Raw genomic sequence first — 20,616 nt, forward strand, 5'->3', positions numbered from 1 at the left:
TTATAAAAAAAGATAATTATATTTTCTATGTAGATTTGAATTATAAATTACATTTGTAATTATCAAAGAGGATGTAAAATACATGAAGTCTTAGGTTTATTGTCCGAGTACTGATTAAATTATGATTTGTCCTCTTGATAGTTCAAGTATGAATACCTACTTAACATAATAATCGAGAGACTGAGTAAAAGCCGAGAAATAAAATGAAAGGAGATTTTTTTTATGAAGATTAACATCTTTTAATGAATTTATGTGAATATGCGTGAAAATTAATTAGTGATTTTGTTTATTAAAAGATTTGTAATTGAAAAAGTTAAACAACAAAATATGTACTTGTTAATATTTAACCCAACTGAATCTATTTTTTCCTGGGTCTTGACTCGTGAAGCTTGATTTGTGGATTAACTCGAAGTAACCTATTAACTTTGGTCGAAATCCGATCCATCATATGACTATATCTGACCGGTTAAATATAAGTTTATCTAATATAGTATAAGTCACAACTATTATTAAAGCATTAATAGAAAATTATTTTTTTCATAAAAATAGCTTCCCTATTTAAAAATGGGATTTTGTTTTCATAGTAAAAAAAAATGACAAAATAAAAGCGCAATAAACTTACTTAACTTGTTTACTGACTGTAACCCGTCCCCGTCATGTAACTCGTATTACAAATTTGCCTCATGTTATAGAGTTCCCGAATTTTGAGTTTTGACCCAATCCGAATCGTTTATATTTGAGTCTAAATAAACTGATTAATTATTTATATTTGTGTTTACATTTTTTAAGTTCATAATGTAGACACTATAAAAATTTGACTTGACCTGAATTAACCTGACTTGTTATTTCCAAGGTCAAAACCCGTAAACTTTGACTCACAAAACAATTACCTAACGTAAAATGATTTGTTATTTTAGAGTTGAAACTCTATCCAACCCGACCTACTCGACCCGATATGTCATTAATAAGTTGATGTTAAATATGAATAAAAAAAAATATATTAATTTTAGTACTTTAAATTTAACAACAATTTATATAACTTTAATTTTATTTGATGATAAAATAGCTATTTTGTTTTAAAAAAAATGTAATTCACTTGCAAATTTCAAAATGAACCATTCCCATTTTAATCCAAATTATTATGTAACACTATTTCTTTTAATTGTTTTTACTTTTTTTTTATACTAATCAAAAGTATTTTCAAAATTTCTTTTCAAGAATTGGTGAAAAAAGCCTTCTATCCGATTTAATGTAATTCAAATATTTAACAAATATAATTGCAATTTTTAGTAGGTAATTTATTATCAAGTTTAATGTAATTTCGATGTATACTGACAATAAGCACAAATAAGTAATGAACACATATATATATATATCTTTAGTGATATTGAGTCTATGTTTAGTAATATTGACTTTATTAATTCAAGGCATAAGTTCAATCGCATTTTATTTTCAATTTTCTTCAATTTATTTGCTAGTTGCTACATGAATTATATAAAAGTTAATGAATTATTTTTAATTTAACTATTCATTATTCGTTATTCATTAATATTTATGTACGTATAAAACATAATTGTAAACATTTACGTACAAAACATAAACATGAAGATTTTTCAGAAATTAAATCCTAATTATTTGCTGCGGGTCCCACATTTATTGTTTTTCTTTTTCTTTTTAAAAATGTGTGTGATGATGTGGCTTCATGAGGATGGCTTAAATGTTCTTGATTTTATAAAGATAAGATTTGGTGGGCAATCAAACAAGACCTTAAAGGGTCGGATTTAATTTTATCAATATGCAATGCACGGTCCCAAGTCTAATTAATTAATACTACTCCCTCCAATCCTCTATTTTCTTCCTCTTTACTTTGGGCACAAGAATTAAGAAATGGAGTATTATATTGATAAAAAGTTGGGTAGGGTTTGGTGATAGGAGAGAGGAATGAATAATTAGGAGTTAAATAATAAATTGTGGGCCACAAATATTAAAGTAAAGAATAAAATAGAATTAAAAGAGTTGGGTGAGTGGGGTAATAGGAGAGAGGTATGAATAAAATAAGAGTAAAAAGTTATCAAAAATAGAAAGGGGAAGAAAACCTGAATAACCGTTTTAAAAAATAGGGAAGAATATGGTGAATTGGAGGGAGTATTAATTTTGTTATATGGGTGCGACGTACGAGTGTATGACACACAAAACAATTAAAAAAAGCGTAAAGCAGAAAAATACGGTGTCCACCTACACCCCAAAAAACGTGAATCTCTACAACTCTCTCTCATCAACATTTTTTTCCCACTAAAAAAAGCCCCAATTTTTTCCCTTTCTCTCTAAATTTCCCCTCTTTCAACACCGAAACTTCGGATTTCGACGAACGATAAAAAACAAAACCGAAAAATAAAAATAAAATTAAAACAAAACCGTAAACCTAACCCTAAAATCGCCGATAACTTATCCTCTCTCTCACCTTTTTCAATCAAATTTAATCCTTTTCATCCTTCGATTTGTTCTTTCTCCTCTTGATTCTCTCTTTTCGGCGAATTCTAGATCTTGAATTTGTTCGATTTCTGATTTTGTTTGATTTCGGAGAAAAAAAGGGGGTAAAAATTAGGGTTAGGGTTTGTGTAATCGAAATTGATGTGTGGTGGGGGAATTTGATGAACGAAGGTGTCAGATGTCAGGGAAAGGGGAATATGATAGGTAGCGGAGGTGACGACGGTGGTGACGGTGATTTTCCGGTGAGTCGACCGCCGGCGCCGGCGAAGTTTCCGGCGAACTCGCCGGAAAATTCGGAAAGTGTTGTTTTAGGCGTGGATTTGTATACGCAAGCGATTAAAGCGTTGTCGGAGCGTTCGCCGTTTGATTCGGCTGAGGTTTTGGCGAAAAAAGCGCCGACACTGCCTAGTGTGTTGTCTAGCTTGTTGTCGAAGCATTCTGATAGTCGTAGGAAGCATAAGCGGCATCATCTTGAGACTAAGAAGTCGAGAAAATCGTCGGAGAAGTCGAAAAACGCGAATATTTGGGTTGAGTGGGAGAAGTACTTTAGGGAGCTGGCGTTGCTGGATGTTGAGAGGTTGTATCGACTTTCATTATCATTTTCTTCGTTAGATAGTGTTAATTCTTTCTTGACTATCCCTGTTTTTCGAAATGCTATTAGGAGTAATGATGGTTGTGATAATAATGGTGATAATAACGTAGTAGATGATCATGTTGATGATGGTGTTTTAAGAATTGAAGATGTTCCAGCTGAAAATGTAGCTAAGGAGGAAAATGGGCATGGTGAAACGAACCGTGATGTTGATTGCTCTGATATGGAAATTGAGGAGGAAGTTGAGAAGGAATGTGATAAGCCTGAAGTTAGCATAGAGAAGGATAATAATGATAAATCGAGTGTCGTTCCTTCGACGCAGTTATGTAGTAGTATAGAATGGGTTTTAGGTTCTAGAAACAGGGTTTTGCTCGCAACTACTCGACCCACGAAAAAAAGGAAGCTATTGGGTGAGAATGCAGGGTTAGAAAGACTTATGGTTGCACAGCCTTGTGAGGGTAGTTCTAGCTTATGCCATGTTTGTAGTATAGGAGATACAGGGGATCAGTTGAACTCGTTGGTGGTTTGTAAGTCGTGTAAGGTTGTCGTTCACCAGAAGTGCTACGGCGTGCAAGGAGAGGTCAACGAGTCGTGGACGTGTTCCTTGTGTAAGCATAAAAGTGATGCTGTAGCCGGAAATGCCTCGAGTAGTGATAGGCCTTGTGTTCTCTGTCCAAAGTCGGGTGGGGCCTCCAAACGCTTCCAGAGATCAGGTGCTGAGGGTTCTGTTGAGTTTGCACATTTGTTCTGTGGCCAGTGGATGCCAGAGGTTCACATAGAAGACACTAGGATGATGGAACCGCTTATATGTGCAGAAGGAATCAAGGATGTTCGGGAGAAATTACTATGTAACTTGTGCAAAATCAGGGTTGGCTCTTCTGTTCGATGCAGCGATGGTATGTTTTGTTGTGTAGCTTATAAATTATGCTATTGGACTTCTGTTTGAGTGTATAATGAAATATAGTGATCATTCCGCTGTTGTACTGTTTCCGAAAATGTGGAGTCTGATGAATTTTCTACGGAATACTTTCAGTTGCGAACTTAAGTTTCTTCGATGTTGTAAGTAGTCTGTGACTCACGGTTTATCTAATTGGCTTGAACTGTTCGCTTGCATGTCCTGATCATCTGACAACATTTTGCCTTGGTGTGATTTCTATGCCCACTTCTAGTTGCCGGGCTTTTGGTTCAATAGATTTCTGAAATAAAGTACAGGTCATAGTTGATTTGTATCATTATATCATTTCCGCATTCGTTTGAAATTTAAATGTGAATTTTAAAGAGCCTATCGGGAGACCTTGGTAAGCAAACACATATCATTGTATGACCGTTAATAGGTCTGAAACAATGAAAAGGTGGAGACTTTGGAGAGAATGTGAATCACTGTAGATAAGCGAAGTTGGTTAGGCAAAAATTTGCGGGGTAGAAATTACAGAAGGTGTAAAAGACAGAAGAGTAAAACCAATTGCAGAAGATGGAGATAAGTTCGGGATATAATGTGACAACGTTAGACACTGTGGGAAAATTATTAGCATTTAGGAGGGCATTATTTTTGGCTTATCTTGGTATTTCTTAGTTATGTCAGCAAGTGAGAAGCTTAGATGGATCCCCCCTCCTTTTTTGTTGGAGATTTCTACGAGGAATTTTCCGGAAGCCAGTTGCAGTTTCTTGAAATGATTGTTGGGCGCTCTCGCTTGTGTGAATAGTGTGTTCGTGCTTGGCAGCCATGTAAAAAAGAATGTGAATAGCTTTTACATGAATCTTTTTGCTCTAGAACCTATTTATTCCAGGTGAAGGCAATTCAAAGCTTTTAGCCGTTTTGAAAAAAAAAAAACCTTGTAGCTGTTTGAAATACGCTTACTTATACTGGGGTCAAATGGAATGGACATTGAACACATTTTTTTTAGTACTTTGAAGTTGTTTAAGGTGGTCTAACTCTTGCATATCATGTGTTCATGTAGCCTCTATTTTGAGTTTCACCCTCTTCAGTACCATTTATGCGTTTTCTGCTCCTTTATGTAATCATAAGTATATTTTTGTGGTTTACGCCTAGACTTGAATGTTCATGGATGTTTTTTGAGTAGTCAGAAAGTCCAAATTACTGCTGTACTTGTTATTTAGGAGAGAGAAAACCTACTGTTTGTATCCTGGTGACTGTACAGGATATGGGTGGAATATAGAGAGGGATAGGGTAGTTATTTATCGGAGACAATAGTGCCTCATGTCTATATTCTGTGTGTTGCTATGCGCAATATGTCTGAAAACAGAGTAGACTGAAACAGTGTTATGGGTTGGACCTTTTTTTTTGATATTTAATTTGAGATTTTGCAATAAAGTTGCTTTCCATTGATTTGTTTCTGTTTCATCTTACCCCTGGAGTGTCCGTTTGTATTAACATACATACGATGTCTTAGGTCTATTCTGTACAAGAGATTATTATGTTAGCTTGATTTCTCTCGTTAACAGTAGCTATTATCTAGAGGACAAGGGTCTCCATTTTAAGTGATGTCAAATTTGTCGATGATCTCAAGTTGCTTTGTTCTCTATTTTTCACTTCCTGTTTAAGATAAATCGTAACAACCTGATCTATGATGATGGCCCCTTTTTTATATTCTGATCTTGTAATGTGTCAGTATTGTTATTCTTGCCCTAGTGAAAGGGGTTTTGGTCTTTTGGAGTCTCGCCATCTGTGAGCCTTCCAAGGTTCTAATTACTTTTTGTAACATCTTTTCTGATTTTCACTCTTACACGTGACTGGTTTTGCAGGATCATGCAGAGCTTCTATTCATCCTATATGTGCCAGGGAGGCAAGAAACAAACTGGAGATTTGGGGCAAATTTGGCTGTGATGATGTAAGCATGTATTTGATGCTCCAACTGAGAAAGTGATAGATAGTGTTAGAGATTCAAATTTTCCGAAGACCATGAATAACATCAGTTTTATTATCCCCCTTTCTTGATTTTATTTATGCTTAATTATAGAAGATTAGGTCTTTTGAGGGACAGACTCACAAAATAATTATTTTGAGACCATTCTACATTATAAAATAAAAATGGCACATGTAAGAAAAAAAAGGTATGAATCAAGTGAAAGATTAAATGAGTATGCTTATTATGAAAATAGGTAGAAGTTCAAGTCACTTTGGGTCACGATCAACAATAGAAGTGGCAAGAAAAACCCTTAAAGGGGAAAGTAAGAGTCATCTCTCAATATCTTAGTGAGAGACCGTCAGTCCAATGTTCTTTTGAATATAGAATCAGCCAAACTAGGTTGTCCTGAAATGGCTTAAAATTTTTATTATCTGCAGATTGAACTTCGGGCATTCTGTGGCAAACATTCTGGGGATAATTGTGGTTCTGGCATTGGCACCATGGAGAATAATGAACACAACGATGCTTTTAGTGGCGATTCACTTGCTATCTCAGTTCAACAAGGAAATAAAATTAAGAAGCTTAAAATTGGCTGTAAGAATGGAGACAGAGTAATTTCGTATGTAGAAGCAGCAGATGCTAATACCAATTCTTCAGCAGAACACGTGTCACAAGATGTGATGCAAAATGGGATAAAGTCAAAGACAGAGCTTAACTCGGGATCAGGTGATCATCAAGGGTCACATGAGGTGAAGCCTCCTGGGCAGAAGGTGTTTCCAGATAAAATTCAATATGTTGATCTTGGTGCGGTTTTAAAGAAGGTGCTTGTCACCAGTATTACTTTTTTTCCCCACCTATGTCATGTATGGATTTTTATGGGTGAAGGATTGTTACAATCTGTTATTTTCTTGTTTACAGCTTTTGGAACGTGGAAAAGTTAGCCTTGAGCAAATTGCTTCTGAAATCAGCACCACTGAGGATTCCTTGGCAACCAAACTCGCTGTAATATTGAGTTCATTGTTTTTGATTATTCTGTATGAATCAGCTAGAAAACTTGAGGTGTACCATTAATGCATCCTGTAGTTCATGTTTTTGAATGACCGTTGAATTGATGCTACAGAGCAATCACCTGGGTCCAGAGATGTCTTGCAAGGTTCTTAAGTGGCTTACAGATCATGCTTACATGAATACATCTGAAAAGGATTTGAGAGCTAAAGTTAGACGGCTGATGCCTCCAAAGGCTGAATTGGTTAGCGAAGACCCCTCTGATGGAAATGCTGTAATGGACTTGGATATGCCAGATGTTGTTCCTGTTAAGTCAGTTCCGCAAAGGAGAAGAACCGTTGGAAACATTGTGAAAGAGGAAAAAGTTACACCCCTTTGGAATGATAAGCCGCCTGTGAATGATACTTCAATCAAGGATGAGATAGAACAAGAACAGGTTAATGGAGACCATGATCAATCAAGCAAAGATGCAATTGCTGATGGCATGGAAAAGGTGTTTGTTTGACTATTTTTCTTTTCTTTTTTGTTTTTTCCTGCATATTCTTTTTTATTATGCACTTTACTCTCTATCTCGTAGTAGTAGTCCCGTATGTCTGTTAATATGGCTGCGTGAAAATTACATTGTAACTAAGCTGTTTTTGGTGCAGATTGTGGTTGAGACCAATGGATTTGAGCATTCTGTTGAAGAACCTTTGCCTGCATCTGAAAGTAATTCTTTTGGCGTTTATCAAGTTTCGTTTTGACATGTCAAAGCTGTTGAGACATTGAGTTTAATTTCGCTAGTGCTGCATGCTAGTTATCCTAGGCGTGTTTTTCGAATGAGTCAATTGCAGCTAGGAGGCTGCACATGTTTGCATGTGTTGTGTATATGTTTTTAGTGGCAAGAGTTATGATTCTTTCCCCTTTCTGTTGGAAGAAAATTTACTCAAGATGATTATGTGGAATTGTGATGTCTCATGAGTCATGATGGAGGACATCTATGAAAAAGTTGTCTTTGTACGGTGCAGTAAGCTAATTTGATGATTGATTGAAGACACCTGCCAGGAATGGCAGTGATAACTTGTAAATTATACATAGGCAATTTCTGCTGATCATAATGTTTCTGTAGTTTAGGTTTACTATATCTTCACCCACTAGAGCCTTCATCACCTGTCAAAGTTCTGACATAGGCTTGTTAGAGTATTTTTTTTTCTGTCTATAACATTCACTGTTTCGCATTTGCTGACTCGTGTAGATGCATTGATATTCTATTTGGTTGTTTTTTGTGCTGTTGCCTCCATGTGCTGATCTATTAGCATTAGCATGGCGTTCACGTGGTGTTTCCCTTTTCATTCATCCGGTTAAAGTAAAAAAATATTGATCTTTTCATCTTGGTTACCGATTTAGTGGCTGATATCACTATGGTTACCGGATTCGCTATGAATACGTCCTTACCAATTCGCGATTCGCTCTTATAGAATGTCTATTATATGTATTTTCAGTAAGCAACATGATAGAATTCGCTTTTAACGATTCTCGATTCGTAGGGTACGGAGCGAATTCGGTAACCATGAGCATCTAAACAAACTTTTGATGTGCTTGCAGTCATCTGAGATGATGACGTACTTTTAGAGTAAAATTCTGTTCTTTTTTTTCCATTACCCTCATAGCTTACATTTGTTGGTCAGGTATCTTAGTCAAATCACTCAGCCCTTGTAATGTCGATAGCAATGTAGCAGAGGAGGTTACTCTCCCCAGAAAGCCTTTTGTGTTGAACTTGGACCAGGAACCTCCTCCTATCAATACAGCTGGCTATTTTGATGGGTACACGTCTGATCTATTATACTTAGCTAAACTTTTTTTTATGTCTTTCTCAAACTCAGTGTAGATGTTATACTCCCTCATTTTCTTCGATTCTTCTACATTTCTTTTTTGGTTCATTTCTTTGATTTCTTCCACTTCCTCTTTTTGGTCTCTCGTTTTGATCTGTCACTTTCTCATTCAATTGTGGCCCACATACTTTTTCTAATCTCTACGTTTATGTTGCTTATTATCTTCCTCGAGTAGTGTCCCATTTTGAAAGTTTAAGATATTAAAGAAAAAAGGGAGTGTTATAGTAAAAACTTAAATTTTGTCTTTTTATGCAGAGATTTTACACCTGGACCAGATTCTTTTGTGCATCCTTACATCGAAAAAAAATTAGAGGAAGTGCAATGCTTGCTTGTTAAGAAGACGCAGTATAATGGTAGTTTTCTAGTCAATCTAGCCTAGTGTTCATTGCTAATTTTTTGTTTTCCCAAGGTGACCATCTCTAATAACTAACTTTACAATTGATTGATCCAGGCTGGACAGAGACTGAGTCATCTGCTGTGGATCAATCCCAAACCACTGGTGATGATGCTGACAAGGTTGAACAAAGAAATGAGGGGAAACTAGGGGACCTACAAATAGCCAAGAAAATGGGGATTTTGGATTTATCCCCGGAGAATGAAGTGGAAGGGGAGATCATCTTTTCTCAGCAGCGGCTGTTATGCAATGCTGTTGCCTTGAAACATCGTGCAGGTAATTTTTTTCTCAATATGTTCGTTCATTTCATTAAGTCATTATTTTATAGAATTTGGATTTGGTCTGTCTAGATCAATTTGTGCATGATATGTTCCCAAATTTGGAGTCTTTATTTCTTAACCATCTATTTTGGCCTTGATTTTTCACATTGAAATGAGTTGAATAATAATATTTGCAGATCAGCTGGTTCGTAAGGTTGTCAGGGGTCTTCCTGATGAGATAGATGCAGTGCGGAAGCGAAGATGGGATGATGTCCTCGTGAACCAATATGTTTACGAGCTTAAAGAAGCAAGGAAACAGAGCAGGAAAGAACGAAGGCATAAGGAAGCCCAGGCTGTACTTGCTGCTGCCACTGCAGCCGCTGCTGCTTCGTCTAGGGTTTCTTCATTGAGGAAAGACACAATTGATGAATCTTCACAGCAAGAGGTCATAACTTATGAAATCTGATTCATTTTTCTATTACTCTTCTGATAGTTCAGGATCCTTGTTAATGTATAGTACCTTTTTAATTAATATCAATGTGTTATCATTTTTCCAGAACCCGTTCAAGATGGAGGTCTCTGGAATTCGAGAAGGGCTATCATCGCTGCCAGTTCCTCGTCCCAAGGAGTTCAACTCAAGCTTTGATGTTCCGAAGGCCATTTCAGATGGATACTCTGATATGTTTCAGTACAGTCCTGGGTCGCCTAAGGAACATTTTAAATCATGTGACATATGTAGACGCACTGAGAGTTTATTGAATCCTATACTTATCTGTTTGAGTTGCAAGGTATAGTTAACATTATATTTAAAATGTTACTGGTATTTTATGTTTTCATTTAAAGTTCACGTGGCATCTCACTATGCATTTGTTTGGGTAAAGGTTGCTGTTCATATGAACTGCTACCGTAGTGTGAAGGAATCTACAGGTCCTTGGTACTGCGAACTATGTGAAGAATCATTTTCATCTAAGGCTTCAAGGACTACCTTAGAAAAGCCTTATCCAATTGCAGAATGTGGATTATGTGGTGCTTCAAATGGTGCCTTTAGGAAGTCCAGTAACGGTCAATGGATTCATGCAATTTGTGCTGAGGTGAAAGTTATGTCAAAGTTGTGATGTGCTCACTTTTTTTTTGTCTCAAGGTCTTCTAAACCAGTCTATGATCTTTTCAATTGTGCAGTGGGTGTTTGATTCAACCTTTCGAAGAGGACAGGCGTTTCCTGTTGAAGGAATGGTTTGTTTTTTTAACTTTCTGATTTTGTTTCCTCTCTCCAGCTTCAATAGTACTTGGTTTCCATTTCTGCTACAAGCACTTATGTCAAGTTCACAATTTCTTTTGTATGCCAGGAGACACTGGTCAAAGGCAATGACATTTGTTCTGTGTGCAATCGTAGATTTGGTGCATGCATAAAGGTAATCGTCTATCTTTTATATGCTGAATGTTTTTCGTTACTCTGATGGAATATATCATTGACTTCATCTTGCTGTTGGTTGCAGTGCAATTATGGCAATTGCCAGGCTACATTCCATCCCTCTTGTGGTAGATCTGCTGGCTATTATATGTACACCAAGTACATTGGCGGTGGTAAGATGCAACACAAAGCTTATTGCTGCAAGCACAGTTCGGATCAAAAAGTAAAAGTAAGTCGGGATTGTTCTTGTTTTCTAGAGCTCCATTGAACAGCTCTGCTGCTCTCTCTTGTCATGACTGGTATTCATTGTTTGATGATTAGGCCGACACTCAGAAGCATGGTGCTGAAGACTTGAAAGTTGTTAAACAACATCGGGTGAGTTGAAACATGAGCAACTTTTATAATACTGGCATTTCTGTTACTTTTGGATGTTTTCATTGAAATTTTTGTCTGTTATCGTGATGGGATGCTGCAGAGCAACTCGTTTAGTCCTGTCACCTGTGTACCCGTGTTTTGCTAAATAGCTGTTAATTTGTCACTTGATTAAGTGTGTGTTTGGCCTTGCTTTTCAAAGTGTTTTTAGACTTAAAAACACTTTTTGGCCAAACATATCATAAATTTAGAAGTTAATAGTAGATTCTCAAAAACTCAAATAACATGTTTTTGCCCATAAAAATAGAAGCATGTTTCTGTTTCTTGAAAACTACTTTTGAAAAATTAAGGTTTGCAATGTGAACTCTGTTTCTTGAAAACTACATATGTTGGTATTGTCTCCATGGTTGAACTTTAGAGAATCTACCATCCTTGATAATCCATATGATACATTGATACCAACCTAATAGGTTTGCAATGTGAACTCTGTTCAGGTTGAGCTCGAGAAGTTAAGGCTTCTTTGCGAGAGGATCGTCAAACGTGAAAAGTTGAAGGTAACTTCAGGACCCGTGGCTTCAAGCATGACCAATGTTTTGGTCTAGCATGTTTTCTTGAATATATAGATGATCACTTAAGCTTTACTCATTTAATTCTTTATTGCTGTTTTTCCGTGACATTGTGCTACTCCCAAGTCCCAAGTCTTGTTAACTTATGATCATAACATGACATAGGTAATATCTTTGATTCTTAGTGTTTAAGGTTGAGCCGTTGAGGTACGACGATACTAGTTAGTCAGGTTTGCATCCCCCTCCCCTCTAATTGAACTGACTTCATGCCTTGTATAACACCAAAAAACTCCCTCCTATTTATTATTTTTCTTCAGAATTCACATTTTTTTTCTTCAGAATGTCGCAATTCCAATGAATGGGAGAGGGTATGACATAGGATTTGTACACTGATGTAGTGGTGTTGCAACGTTCTTTCTTTTAGTCTTTTTTCAAGATTGCTTCTGCATGCTGGTTGACGTGTCTTGTGCTGTTATGGCTTCTTGATCTGCCATCTCGTTCATTAGGTTTCCAGAAGAGCATGTTTATATGTTGAGCTGATAAGCAAAAGCTTTTGTTCTTACTTCTTGTAGTTTGACATTGTTAATCACACTATGCTTGTGTGTGTTTCGTCGAGTATGTTATACTAACATGCTATTTCCAAGCAGTGCTTCAAGTAGTATTCCTTCTGACTAACTGCCTGTGAATGCAGCGAGAATTGGTCCTGTGCAATTATGACATTCTTGCTTCAAAACGAGACTCTTTGCCTCTTTCCATGCTTGCCCGCCGTCCCTTCTTGCCACCTGAAGGCAGCTCAGAGTCTGCTACAACTTCTCTGAAGGGGAATTCTAGGTCATGCAGTGAAGCAATGCAGAAGTCTGATGATGTCACTGTTGACAGTGCTTTATCATCCAAACGCTGCATTAGGCTTCCACCATCCATAGATCATGATCAAAAGACAGATGATGGTTCTACATCGCAACGTATTTCTACCCCAAAGCCTACAGAGAGGACACCGTTTGCTGGGAAGCAAATACCCGCTAGAGCAACTACAAGTCGTAGGAATGTTTCACAGAGTGGGGAGAAGATGGTAAAATCAAGAAAGGTATCGTCTCTACTTCCAAGTAGTAGTAGCGGCTCAATGCTTCATCTTTCTCCAAAACAGATGAAACACTCTTAATGAAAACAACTCAGAAGAATGCCTGTACTATTCCATTCAGGGTAATAAACTATAACATTTGCAGCTTTGACAATATGATTATCTTATGTGATAAAGGTGAATTAAGACGATATTACATGTTTTATTTCCATTTCCAATGGAGCCACAGTCTCACTATACTGTGGTTCGGGAATATGATGGAAGAAAGCAAAACGGCTCACTAAAAGCTTCTTTTTTATCGTGAAGTAACTGTAATTTGTTTGTAGTTCTTTCTGCAATCTTCATTATGGGTAATTTTGCAAAACAAAATTTGGGGTTGCTTACATTCGACCCCCCGTCATCTTGCAGGAGCTCTTGAGGCGCTAAAATAATGTTTTTCTCCTTAAGCAAGGGGTAATGTTGTTGCTGTTGTATGTCATATTCGTATCTGTGTAATGCTATATTAAAGCTGTTTGAAAACAGGTCATGTTTTGTACTGTTAAGTATAAAAGTGTCAGGAGACGCCTTATATATATACTCAGTATATGACAAGGTTGCCTGATTCTTGGACTATTGGAGTGTATTATATATCAATTTTAAGCAAGAGTCATGGTAGAATAATCTTGATCTTATTTGCAATTAGCCGGGGTTGCGTGAGACCATGTACAGCATACCCGAAAACATGTTTTATGTACTGATTCAGCTGGCTGGTTTGCAGAACACTGAATCAATCGGAAAAGAGATGTTAATGACATCTGATCAAGCATCTTCGCGGAATCGTCGGTTACCGAAGGGATACTTTTATGTTCCTCTTGACTCCCTCTCCGATGAGAAGGAAGCTGGCCATGATTCTGCTGACAAGGACGACGACGACGACGATGGGTAGAAGCAAAGATACACAGTTTGTGGGTCTGTGGCCGACACCTACGCCTGACACCTACCGTGGTAAACATGATGCTTCCCAGAGTTAATTTGATGCCGTAATGGAGGTTTGGAATTTTTTCACTAGACTCAGGATTCGAATTGGGATAGATAAATTTTGGGTGTCATTTGTTGTACATTCATTCTCAGAGCAATTGTACAGTGGTCTAGAAGCCTGAAATGCTTTATGCCCTTTTTCTTTGATGATAAAAAAATGAATCTATAGGGCTTGCCTTGTAATTGTAAGCAAGTTGTTGGAAGGGATCACTTGTTGCTAATGCTTTGTAAAGTGTAGTGTATATATCCCTATAGAGTGTCTCCTCAATGTAATCACTGGTACATCAGTTCAATACAGGAATTAAATTAGTAGCTTTCGAACTGATGTTCAGTTCTATCTCCCTTGCTTTCTCAGTGCCAGTTTCTGTATAACTTCTGTTGTCTGTTTCTTTGTTTTTTCTGTTCCAACTTTTCTTTTGAAGATTGGTACTGGTCTAATCACAAAAAGAGAGGGTACTGACCTAATTGCAAGATTGTTCAGTCAATATTTTTTTTTTGACAGCAGATTGTTCAGTCAATTGTTGGTTCAGGTCATTACAGTTGACTGAACAATCGGGTCAATACTCGTAGCAATTGTAATAATTATAAGTTTGTAACTGGGCAAGGTGTGCGCTCGGACCATTTCTATTCGGAAGTATGCTGGAAGCTGCCTAAGGATGTACGGAGTACAGGACTTCTAACATGCGCTCTAGTTCCTATCACTTCGAATTTTTACAGGATATCGTGTTATGACTTATGATGTATATTTAGTTAATCCAGCCACTGCCGTGGGTCAAAAGGCTATCAACGACTAGGGCTCTAATAACACTACTGCGAAAGCGATATCAATGACTAGCACTCCAAAGATCCAAAATTTTCACAATTTTTTTTATTCAACTAAGCCTTTTATTATTGACATACCGGTTTACTACTCGTGATCGTTTTAATTGTGAACTAGGACAATAGGATTTTGAAATTTTCATCAAGTTTTAATTCCTCCAAACGTTGAAACCTCGACTCGTAGATACGAAAAATATATTTGAAATTCCGTTTTCCATATTCAACAAAAACAATGTGAAATACCACTTTTTAGAGAGTATGGATGCTCTCCAAGTTTCCATTACTTCTCTCCCTGTCTTCCGTTTTCTCTAATACAACAAGGGTTTTTCTAATGTGTGCCCTTTTCATTAAAAATGGCAATAATGAGTTCATCTATAAGTTTTTAATGAAATTATCCTGAGAATCTTTTCGTATGTCTCGGATTAAAATCCGGACCATTAAGAGAAAATTGAACAAAATAAAACGAAAAGTCTTTAATTTATATTAAAAAAAAACAACAGTCTTAGTCTAGTGGTTAAGACGGAGTTATTGTCCCCTCTCTTCTACTGTAGTGCGATTAGGTTCGTGCTTCGATTGACAAAAAAAAAAAAAAAAAGATTTATCAAAAAAACAATTAAAAAATACAACTACTCAGCACAAAAACTTACAGGTTGGACTTGTTCAGTCGACAACAACAACTAAAAAGAAAAAAGAAAAAACTAAAAATGGAAATATCCGAATTGTTGGCGATATTCGGGCCGGGAATCTCGGGCGCAGTATTCGGAGCCGGTTGGTGGTTTTGGGTCGACGCCGTCGTATGCAGTGCCGTCACAATTTCCTTCCTCCACTACCTTCCCGGTATTTTTTACATTTTTGCCCCTCCTCCTCTCTCCTCTTGATCATCATGATTTGTGGATGAATTTTAAAATCTAGGGTTTGTCAATTGTTGTGATTTTAGGGATTTTCGCGTCGTTAGCTGCGTTGATGTTCAATTGTGTTCGTAAAGAGGACATTGATTATTCACCTTACGATGAAGGTGAATGGAGGTTCGTGTCCAATTACTCTGAATTATTATGATGTTCATTTGATTTTTTTTGCTAGATTTTAGGGTTTAGTTTTATGATCGGGTGTTAATTTGGTGTAATTATGTTTTGATTGATCATATAATGCTTAATGAGCTCTGATGTTGATGATGTAGTATTGCTTGGGTTTTGATTTGATCAATTGTTGTGTGTATTTCGTATCGCTAATTTGTGTTGCTCTGATTCAGCCACAAGTTTTTGATAAAGTTATTTTCCGCAAAATTTTCAATTTTTGGTCTAAAATGAAGTGTTGTGTCGTGTCTAGGTAACATAGTAACCGATTGACACATTGATTAACGCTTGGCTTAGCTTGAGGTCGACTTGTATGATATAGCTTGAGCTCGAGATATGCTGAAAGCCCGACAAAATCATGAAATGAAAGCTCAAGCTTGGCTTGTACTCCCTCCGTCCTGGTCAATTGTTGTCCTTTGGTTTTGGCACAAAGACCAAGGAAAGAAAAAAGGGGCCAATTACTAAATGACAAGTGGACCAAGTTGGGTGTGAATGATCAAATTGTTCATCAAGTTCATTCTCAAAATAGAAAGGACAACAATTGACTGGAATAGGACAATAAATGACCGTGCGGGACAGAGGGAGTATTACATAGTACTCCACTACTACGTGTTACCTTGATCTCTGACTCATATCGAGCACAATTTTGTAAAAATACCAGAGTTGACAGTTTTCTGTTATACTGTGCTGTAGTATGCTGAAATCTGCTTGTTGCTGCTGATCTTACAGACTGAAGCTGTGGCTATTTATAGCTTATGTTGTCGCCTTTGTTTCTCTTGCCGCGTCAGTTGGGTTGTTAATACAAGATGCCCTTGTGCCTTCTGGTCCTTCAACTTGGACTGGAGTTGCCGGTGTCCTGCAGTGCGTGTTTGTGCTAATCAGGTTGGAATTTCTTCTGATGGCGACCTTTTTCTCATAGCGTGTTTGTTTGTACAATAGTAGTTTCTCGTATAAGTGTCTTCACATGGTCTCTTGAAAGTGGATCAAATCATTTATGTAACCTACTGGTTTTATCTGGTTTATGTCGTCTTTCTTTCTTTCTCTTGAGAAGCAAAACGTTTTGCATTAAGGTGTTAAATGTCTTTTTGTCGAGAAAATAATTCTGGTCAACTACTTATTCTCGAGGTGGGAGGTAAATGATTGAAGTTGATTAAACACAGAGGATGTCTTACATTAACACTATGGAAAAAATACTAATACTCTATAAGATAAGCAACTCGTCTAAAGCTGTAGACGGATAGTAGCCTCTCAGAAAATGCAAATGGGAGGGCAGGTGGGGGTATCTATTTCCCACCACTTGCACTATCCACTCTCATTTTGTGAGAGGGACACTATCCGTCTACATCTTTAGACGGATAGTGTCCGTCTAAAGTGAGAATTTGTGATAAGTCTATTGGTGATTACTGATAAAAGAATTATGGGAATTGGAGCGACTTTGTTGAAATCATCCATTAGGTAATTTTGTAGGTAATAGTTAGGAGAAGAATACACGATCACATAAATCCTGAACGCTTCTAATTCTGTGGAGCGAGAACTACCAAACTTCATGCACCATTTCCCCGTTTTTGCTGTGATTGACAATATTATATCCACTCGCTCTGTCGCTCCTAACTCGTCTCTTTTTTTCTGGCAGTGGACTGATCTATTGGACCTCACATTTGGAGTAAAGAATGCCTGCTTTGATTTTCTTGTGAAGTTCTTGAATATGCAATTTCTTTGACTTGAACTAAGTAATTTAGTTTATTATGTAAATGCTTGTAACATATCATTGGTTATAACCAACAAAGATGCGCTGTCCGAAAATTAACTGTTTTTTCGTCAGTCAGTATTATTGTACTTTTTCACTCACTCGGATATTTTGGAGTTGTATCTTGTTGTGCTTCTTTGAGTGTGATTGAGAGGCGCACTGCGCACATATACCTCTTCTCTCAATCGTCAATTAAAGTTTTTGGTTGCAACGATTCTTCCGAACATATATGCCCTTTAAGGTGTAGTTCATGGCCATATGGGTAAGTTCACCACTGGGTCCTTCCGAGACTATGTTGTTGCCTACCGTGATCTAATCGAAGTTAACCTTTCATGACAAAGTGGCGACGACAAATTTTGAATATATGCCTTCTTTATGTGAAGAGTGAAGACGAATCCATAGATATGTGAAAGCTATCAGCAATTTGTGGTCTTTTTTTATTCCATTCCACAGGTAATATGGCAATTTGTGTTTTTTTTCGGGTTCCTCGTAGCATATATCACAAGATATTTGAAATAAGTATTCCATAAATTATTTGGCAAATAATCTAATCCTAAATATATTGTGATTTATTTATGTTTCGAAGAACAGAGAAAAAAACACGAAGTTTGATTATTTAATCAAATCTCGGGTGCCAAATTTTTCGTTTCCTTGTAATATCTTGTGCTACGTTCACCCGGCACACATTAAAAAGCCAAATAAAGAAAGATTTTTAAAAATATTTCATTAATTATCAGTTCCCATATTCTTGTAAATCTTTCTTTATTTAGCTTCTTACATTAGAAAACCGTCCTACTCCTTATTGATTTCACGAGAACCACCAAAAATATATTTAACTTGGAGCGATCTTAGTTATATGGCAAATTATATACTCCGTATCAGAAGTACTGTAGTTGTTAAGGTTTATGACAATAATACGCAAATAATCTCTTTTTAGCTTTTTTTTTTTTTTTTTTTTTTTTTTTTTTTTTTTGGTGAAGATTTTTTAGCTTTTTTTGGTACAAAATAATCTCATTTCTAAAGGTATATATGGCATTATGGACTATGGTATATGCAAATTAATTGCCATAATTCTTACGGAGTATTTGAAATCCAATGTGTTAGTATAAAAACATTCATTCCCTTATTCATCATAGAACACCATCAGTTCGAATAGAAACGCCGGCCCTGAAATTCCGAGGCCGCCGAAAAATGAAGTTCATCTTTCGGAACATGACTGTTTTCATGCAACTGGCTCTTATCGCATTCAATATACATCTGCATTTTGTAGGTGAGTCACTACATTTTAGACCGTCTTAACTTAAACGTCAAGGTTCTGAGAGTTTTTAAGTTAAAACGGTCTTAACTCTTAAGTAAGACCAACTGTATTGATTAAATTGAACTACTGTATGTTGTTTTGGTTATACATTTAAGTCCGCACTTTGTTAATAGACTTTAGTCGTTCTTGCTTAGGACGGTCGATCTTAAGTTAAGACCTCACAATCCCCTTTTTATTTTAACATTATCTAAATTGGTTGTGGTACGTCTTAATATAAGACGGCCTGAAACAAGAACTCGTGTATAGACTTATAGGGAGTGCAAATTATTCAGCGATCGGTATACTATTGTCTCCTAGCCCATGGATTTTTTTTTTTTTTTTTTTTTTTTTTTTTTTTTTTTTTTTAAAAAAAATTATTCTATCTATGTTATGATCCTTCTAATTTCAAATTGCGGCTCCACCACTAATTACAGGTGCAGATATGGGTGTTGTTTATGGAATGCAAGGAAATAATCTTCCAAGCCCAGACGACGTCGTAGCCCTCTACGAAATAGAGAATATCCCGTTCCTACGAATACTCGAACCGCACCCGGACATGCTTGAGTCCCTACGGGCCGAAAAACTTAAGGTGACGGTTGGAGTGAAAAACGTAGATATACCCAACATTGCAAAAGATGTGAACGCGGCCATAGATTGGGTAAAAACCCATATAGCCCCTTATGCCGCGGAAGTTAACTTTGGTTGGATAGTGGTAGGCAACGACATGGTCCCGGGGCCTACCGCTGAACTCCTCCCAGTAGCCATGAATAACATTTTGAGCGGCCTAAATGCGGCCGCTCTAACCAATATAAAAATCTCAACGGCCGTGAGTACCAAAGTTCTCGGGCCCATTTCTCTTCCTTCAACCGGGGACTTCACCAACGAATCAAAGGGTTTCATGAACGCGATCATTGTATGGCTTCGAGGTACTAACAACCCGCTTATGATCAATGTGGACGCGTATGGGACTTATATTTCGAACTTGGGTAAAATACCCTTAAATTATGCTATTTTTGATACGAATCAAGCCGTAGTAATTGATGGGAAATACGAGTATAAAAGTCTATTTGAAGCCATGGTCGATACATTTTATGTCGCGATTGAAAAAAACGGTGGGTCTAATATAACATTGGTTGTGTCCGAGACAGGATGGCCTAGTGCTGGCAATGAGCCTCATACAAGCATAGAAAACGCGTACAAGTTTAATCAAGGACTTGTCGATGCAATGAAGAATATCGGCACACCAAGGAGAATTGACGATTTTTTGGATGTCTTTATATTTTCGATGTTTAATGAAAATAAAAGATCGCAAGGGATCGGACAACATTGGGGACTTCATTATGCAAATGAGACCCAAGTTTATGAAATGCTTTTCGATTAATGATGACAATGCATGCGTTCGCCTTTAATTCGGCGTGATATAACAAAATTTCAATAAAGACGATTTGTTTTTTCAAAAATCGCTTGGTATGTTGCTCGAATTTTGAGTTAGCATTTAATTAATATCATATTTTCAATCCTAATGGTCATCGCTAAGTTTTCTTATTTCAATTTTAATTGCATAATTCTTACACAAATAGTCAAATATACATAAATTGGAAACAGAGATAATGAGCAATTATTTTCCTTGATTAAAGATAAAAGTGAAGAAGGTAAAAAGAAGGGTAATTTGGTAATCTAATCGGGCAATATTAGTAATTTAGGGGCGATAAAAAGTTTTTTTTTTTTTTTTTTTTTTTTTTTTTTTTGGGTACATA

The 20,616-nt window shown here is 36.7% G+C and overlaps 3 protein-coding genes across 5 annotated transcripts; all 3 read left to right on the forward strand.

Moving 5' to 3' along the window:
- Window positions 1-2,187: 2,187 nt before the first annotated feature.
- Window positions 2,188-14,257, forward strand: LOC141586276 (uncharacterized). Of its 3 annotated transcripts, XM_074407450.1 has the most exons (20): window positions 2,230-3,978; window positions 5,846-5,931; window positions 6,387-6,770; window positions 6,868-6,951; window positions 7,070-7,447; window positions 7,602-7,662; window positions 8,622-8,757; window positions 9,081-9,178; window positions 9,277-9,495; window positions 9,677-9,924; window positions 10,037-10,267; window positions 10,361-10,570; window positions 10,659-10,712; window positions 10,826-10,891; window positions 10,976-11,119; window positions 11,212-11,265; window positions 11,757-11,816; window positions 12,520-12,912; window positions 13,315-13,359; window positions 13,664-14,257. In XM_074407450.1, exons 1-19 carry the CDS (start codon window positions 2,652-2,654, stop codon window positions 13,330-13,332), a joined length of 4,251 nt encoding a protein of 1,416 aa, XP_074263551.1. In that variant the 5' UTR covers window positions 2,230-2,651; the 3' UTR covers window positions 13,333-13,359; window positions 13,664-14,257. The 3 variants fall into 3 exon arrangements, with proteins under 3 accessions (XP_074263549.1, XP_074263550.1, XP_074263551.1); XM_074407448.1 differs by lacking the exon at window positions 13,315-13,359 and having other exon boundaries at window positions 2,188-3,978; XM_074407449.1 differs by lacking the exon at window positions 13,315-13,359 and having other exon boundaries at window positions 2,190-3,978; window positions 12,520-13,028.
- A 1,113-nt stretch (window positions 14,258-15,370) lies between these two features.
- LOC141586277 (uncharacterized) lies at window positions 15,371-17,768 on the forward strand. The gene is made up of 4 exons (XM_074407451.1): window positions 15,371-15,579; window positions 15,680-15,767; window positions 16,545-16,697; window positions 17,449-17,768. The coding sequence occupies exons 1-4, from the start codon at window positions 15,447-15,449 to the stop codon at window positions 17,480-17,482; spliced, it is 408 nt and encodes a 135-aa protein (XP_074263552.1). The 5' UTR covers window positions 15,371-15,446; the 3' UTR covers window positions 17,483-17,768.
- A 934-nt stretch (window positions 17,769-18,702) lies between these two features.
- Window positions 18,703-20,319, forward strand: LOC141658566 (glucan endo-1,3-beta-glucosidase-like). The gene is made up of 2 exons (XM_074465495.1): window positions 18,703-18,832; window positions 19,294-20,319. Exons 1-2 carry the CDS (start codon window positions 18,754-18,756, stop codon window positions 20,238-20,240), a joined length of 1,026 nt encoding a protein of 341 aa, XP_074321596.1. The 5' UTR covers window positions 18,703-18,753; the 3' UTR covers window positions 20,241-20,319.
- The last annotated feature ends 297 nt before the right edge of the window (window positions 20,320-20,616 follow it).

The sequence above is a fragment of the Silene latifolia genome, chromosome 6 (genome assembly GCF_048544455.1).
Source record: "Silene latifolia isolate original U9 population chromosome 6, ASM4854445v1, whole genome shotgun sequence".
Classification (NCBI taxonomy): Eukaryota; Viridiplantae; Streptophyta; class Magnoliopsida; order Caryophyllales; family Caryophyllaceae; genus Silene; species Silene latifolia.

Coding starts and splice junctions, on each gene's coding strand:
- LOC141586277 (XM_074407451.1), top strand. CDS start 15,447: ATGGAAATATCCGAATTGTTGGCGATATTCGGGCCGGGAATCTCGGGC. Junction 15,580..15,679: donor CTTCCTCCACTACCTTCCCG/GTATTTTTTACA, acceptor TTGTGATTTTAG/GGATTTTCGCGTCGTTAGCT. Junction 15,768..16,544: donor TACGATGAAGGTGAATGGAG/GTTCGTGTCCAA, acceptor CTGATCTTACAG/ACTGAAGCTGTGGCTATTTA.
- LOC141586276 (XM_074407448.1), top strand. CDS start 2,652: ATGAACGAAGGTGTCAGATGTCAGGGAAAGGGGAATATGATAGGTAGC. Junction 11,120..11,211: donor GTTCGGATCAAAAAGTAAAA/GTAAGTCGGGAT, acceptor TTTGATGATTAG/GCCGACACTCAGAAGCATGG. Junction 11,266..11,756: donor AAGTTGTTAAACAACATCGG/GTGAGTTGAAAC, acceptor AACTCTGTTCAG/GTTGAGCTCGAGAAGTTAAG.
- LOC141658566 (XM_074465495.1), top strand. CDS start 18,754: ATGAAGTTCATCTTTCGGAACATGACTGTTTTCATGCAACTGGCTCTT. Junction 18,833..19,293: donor TATACATCTGCATTTTGTAG/GTGAGTCACTAC, acceptor CACTAATTACAG/GTGCAGATATGGGTGTTGTT.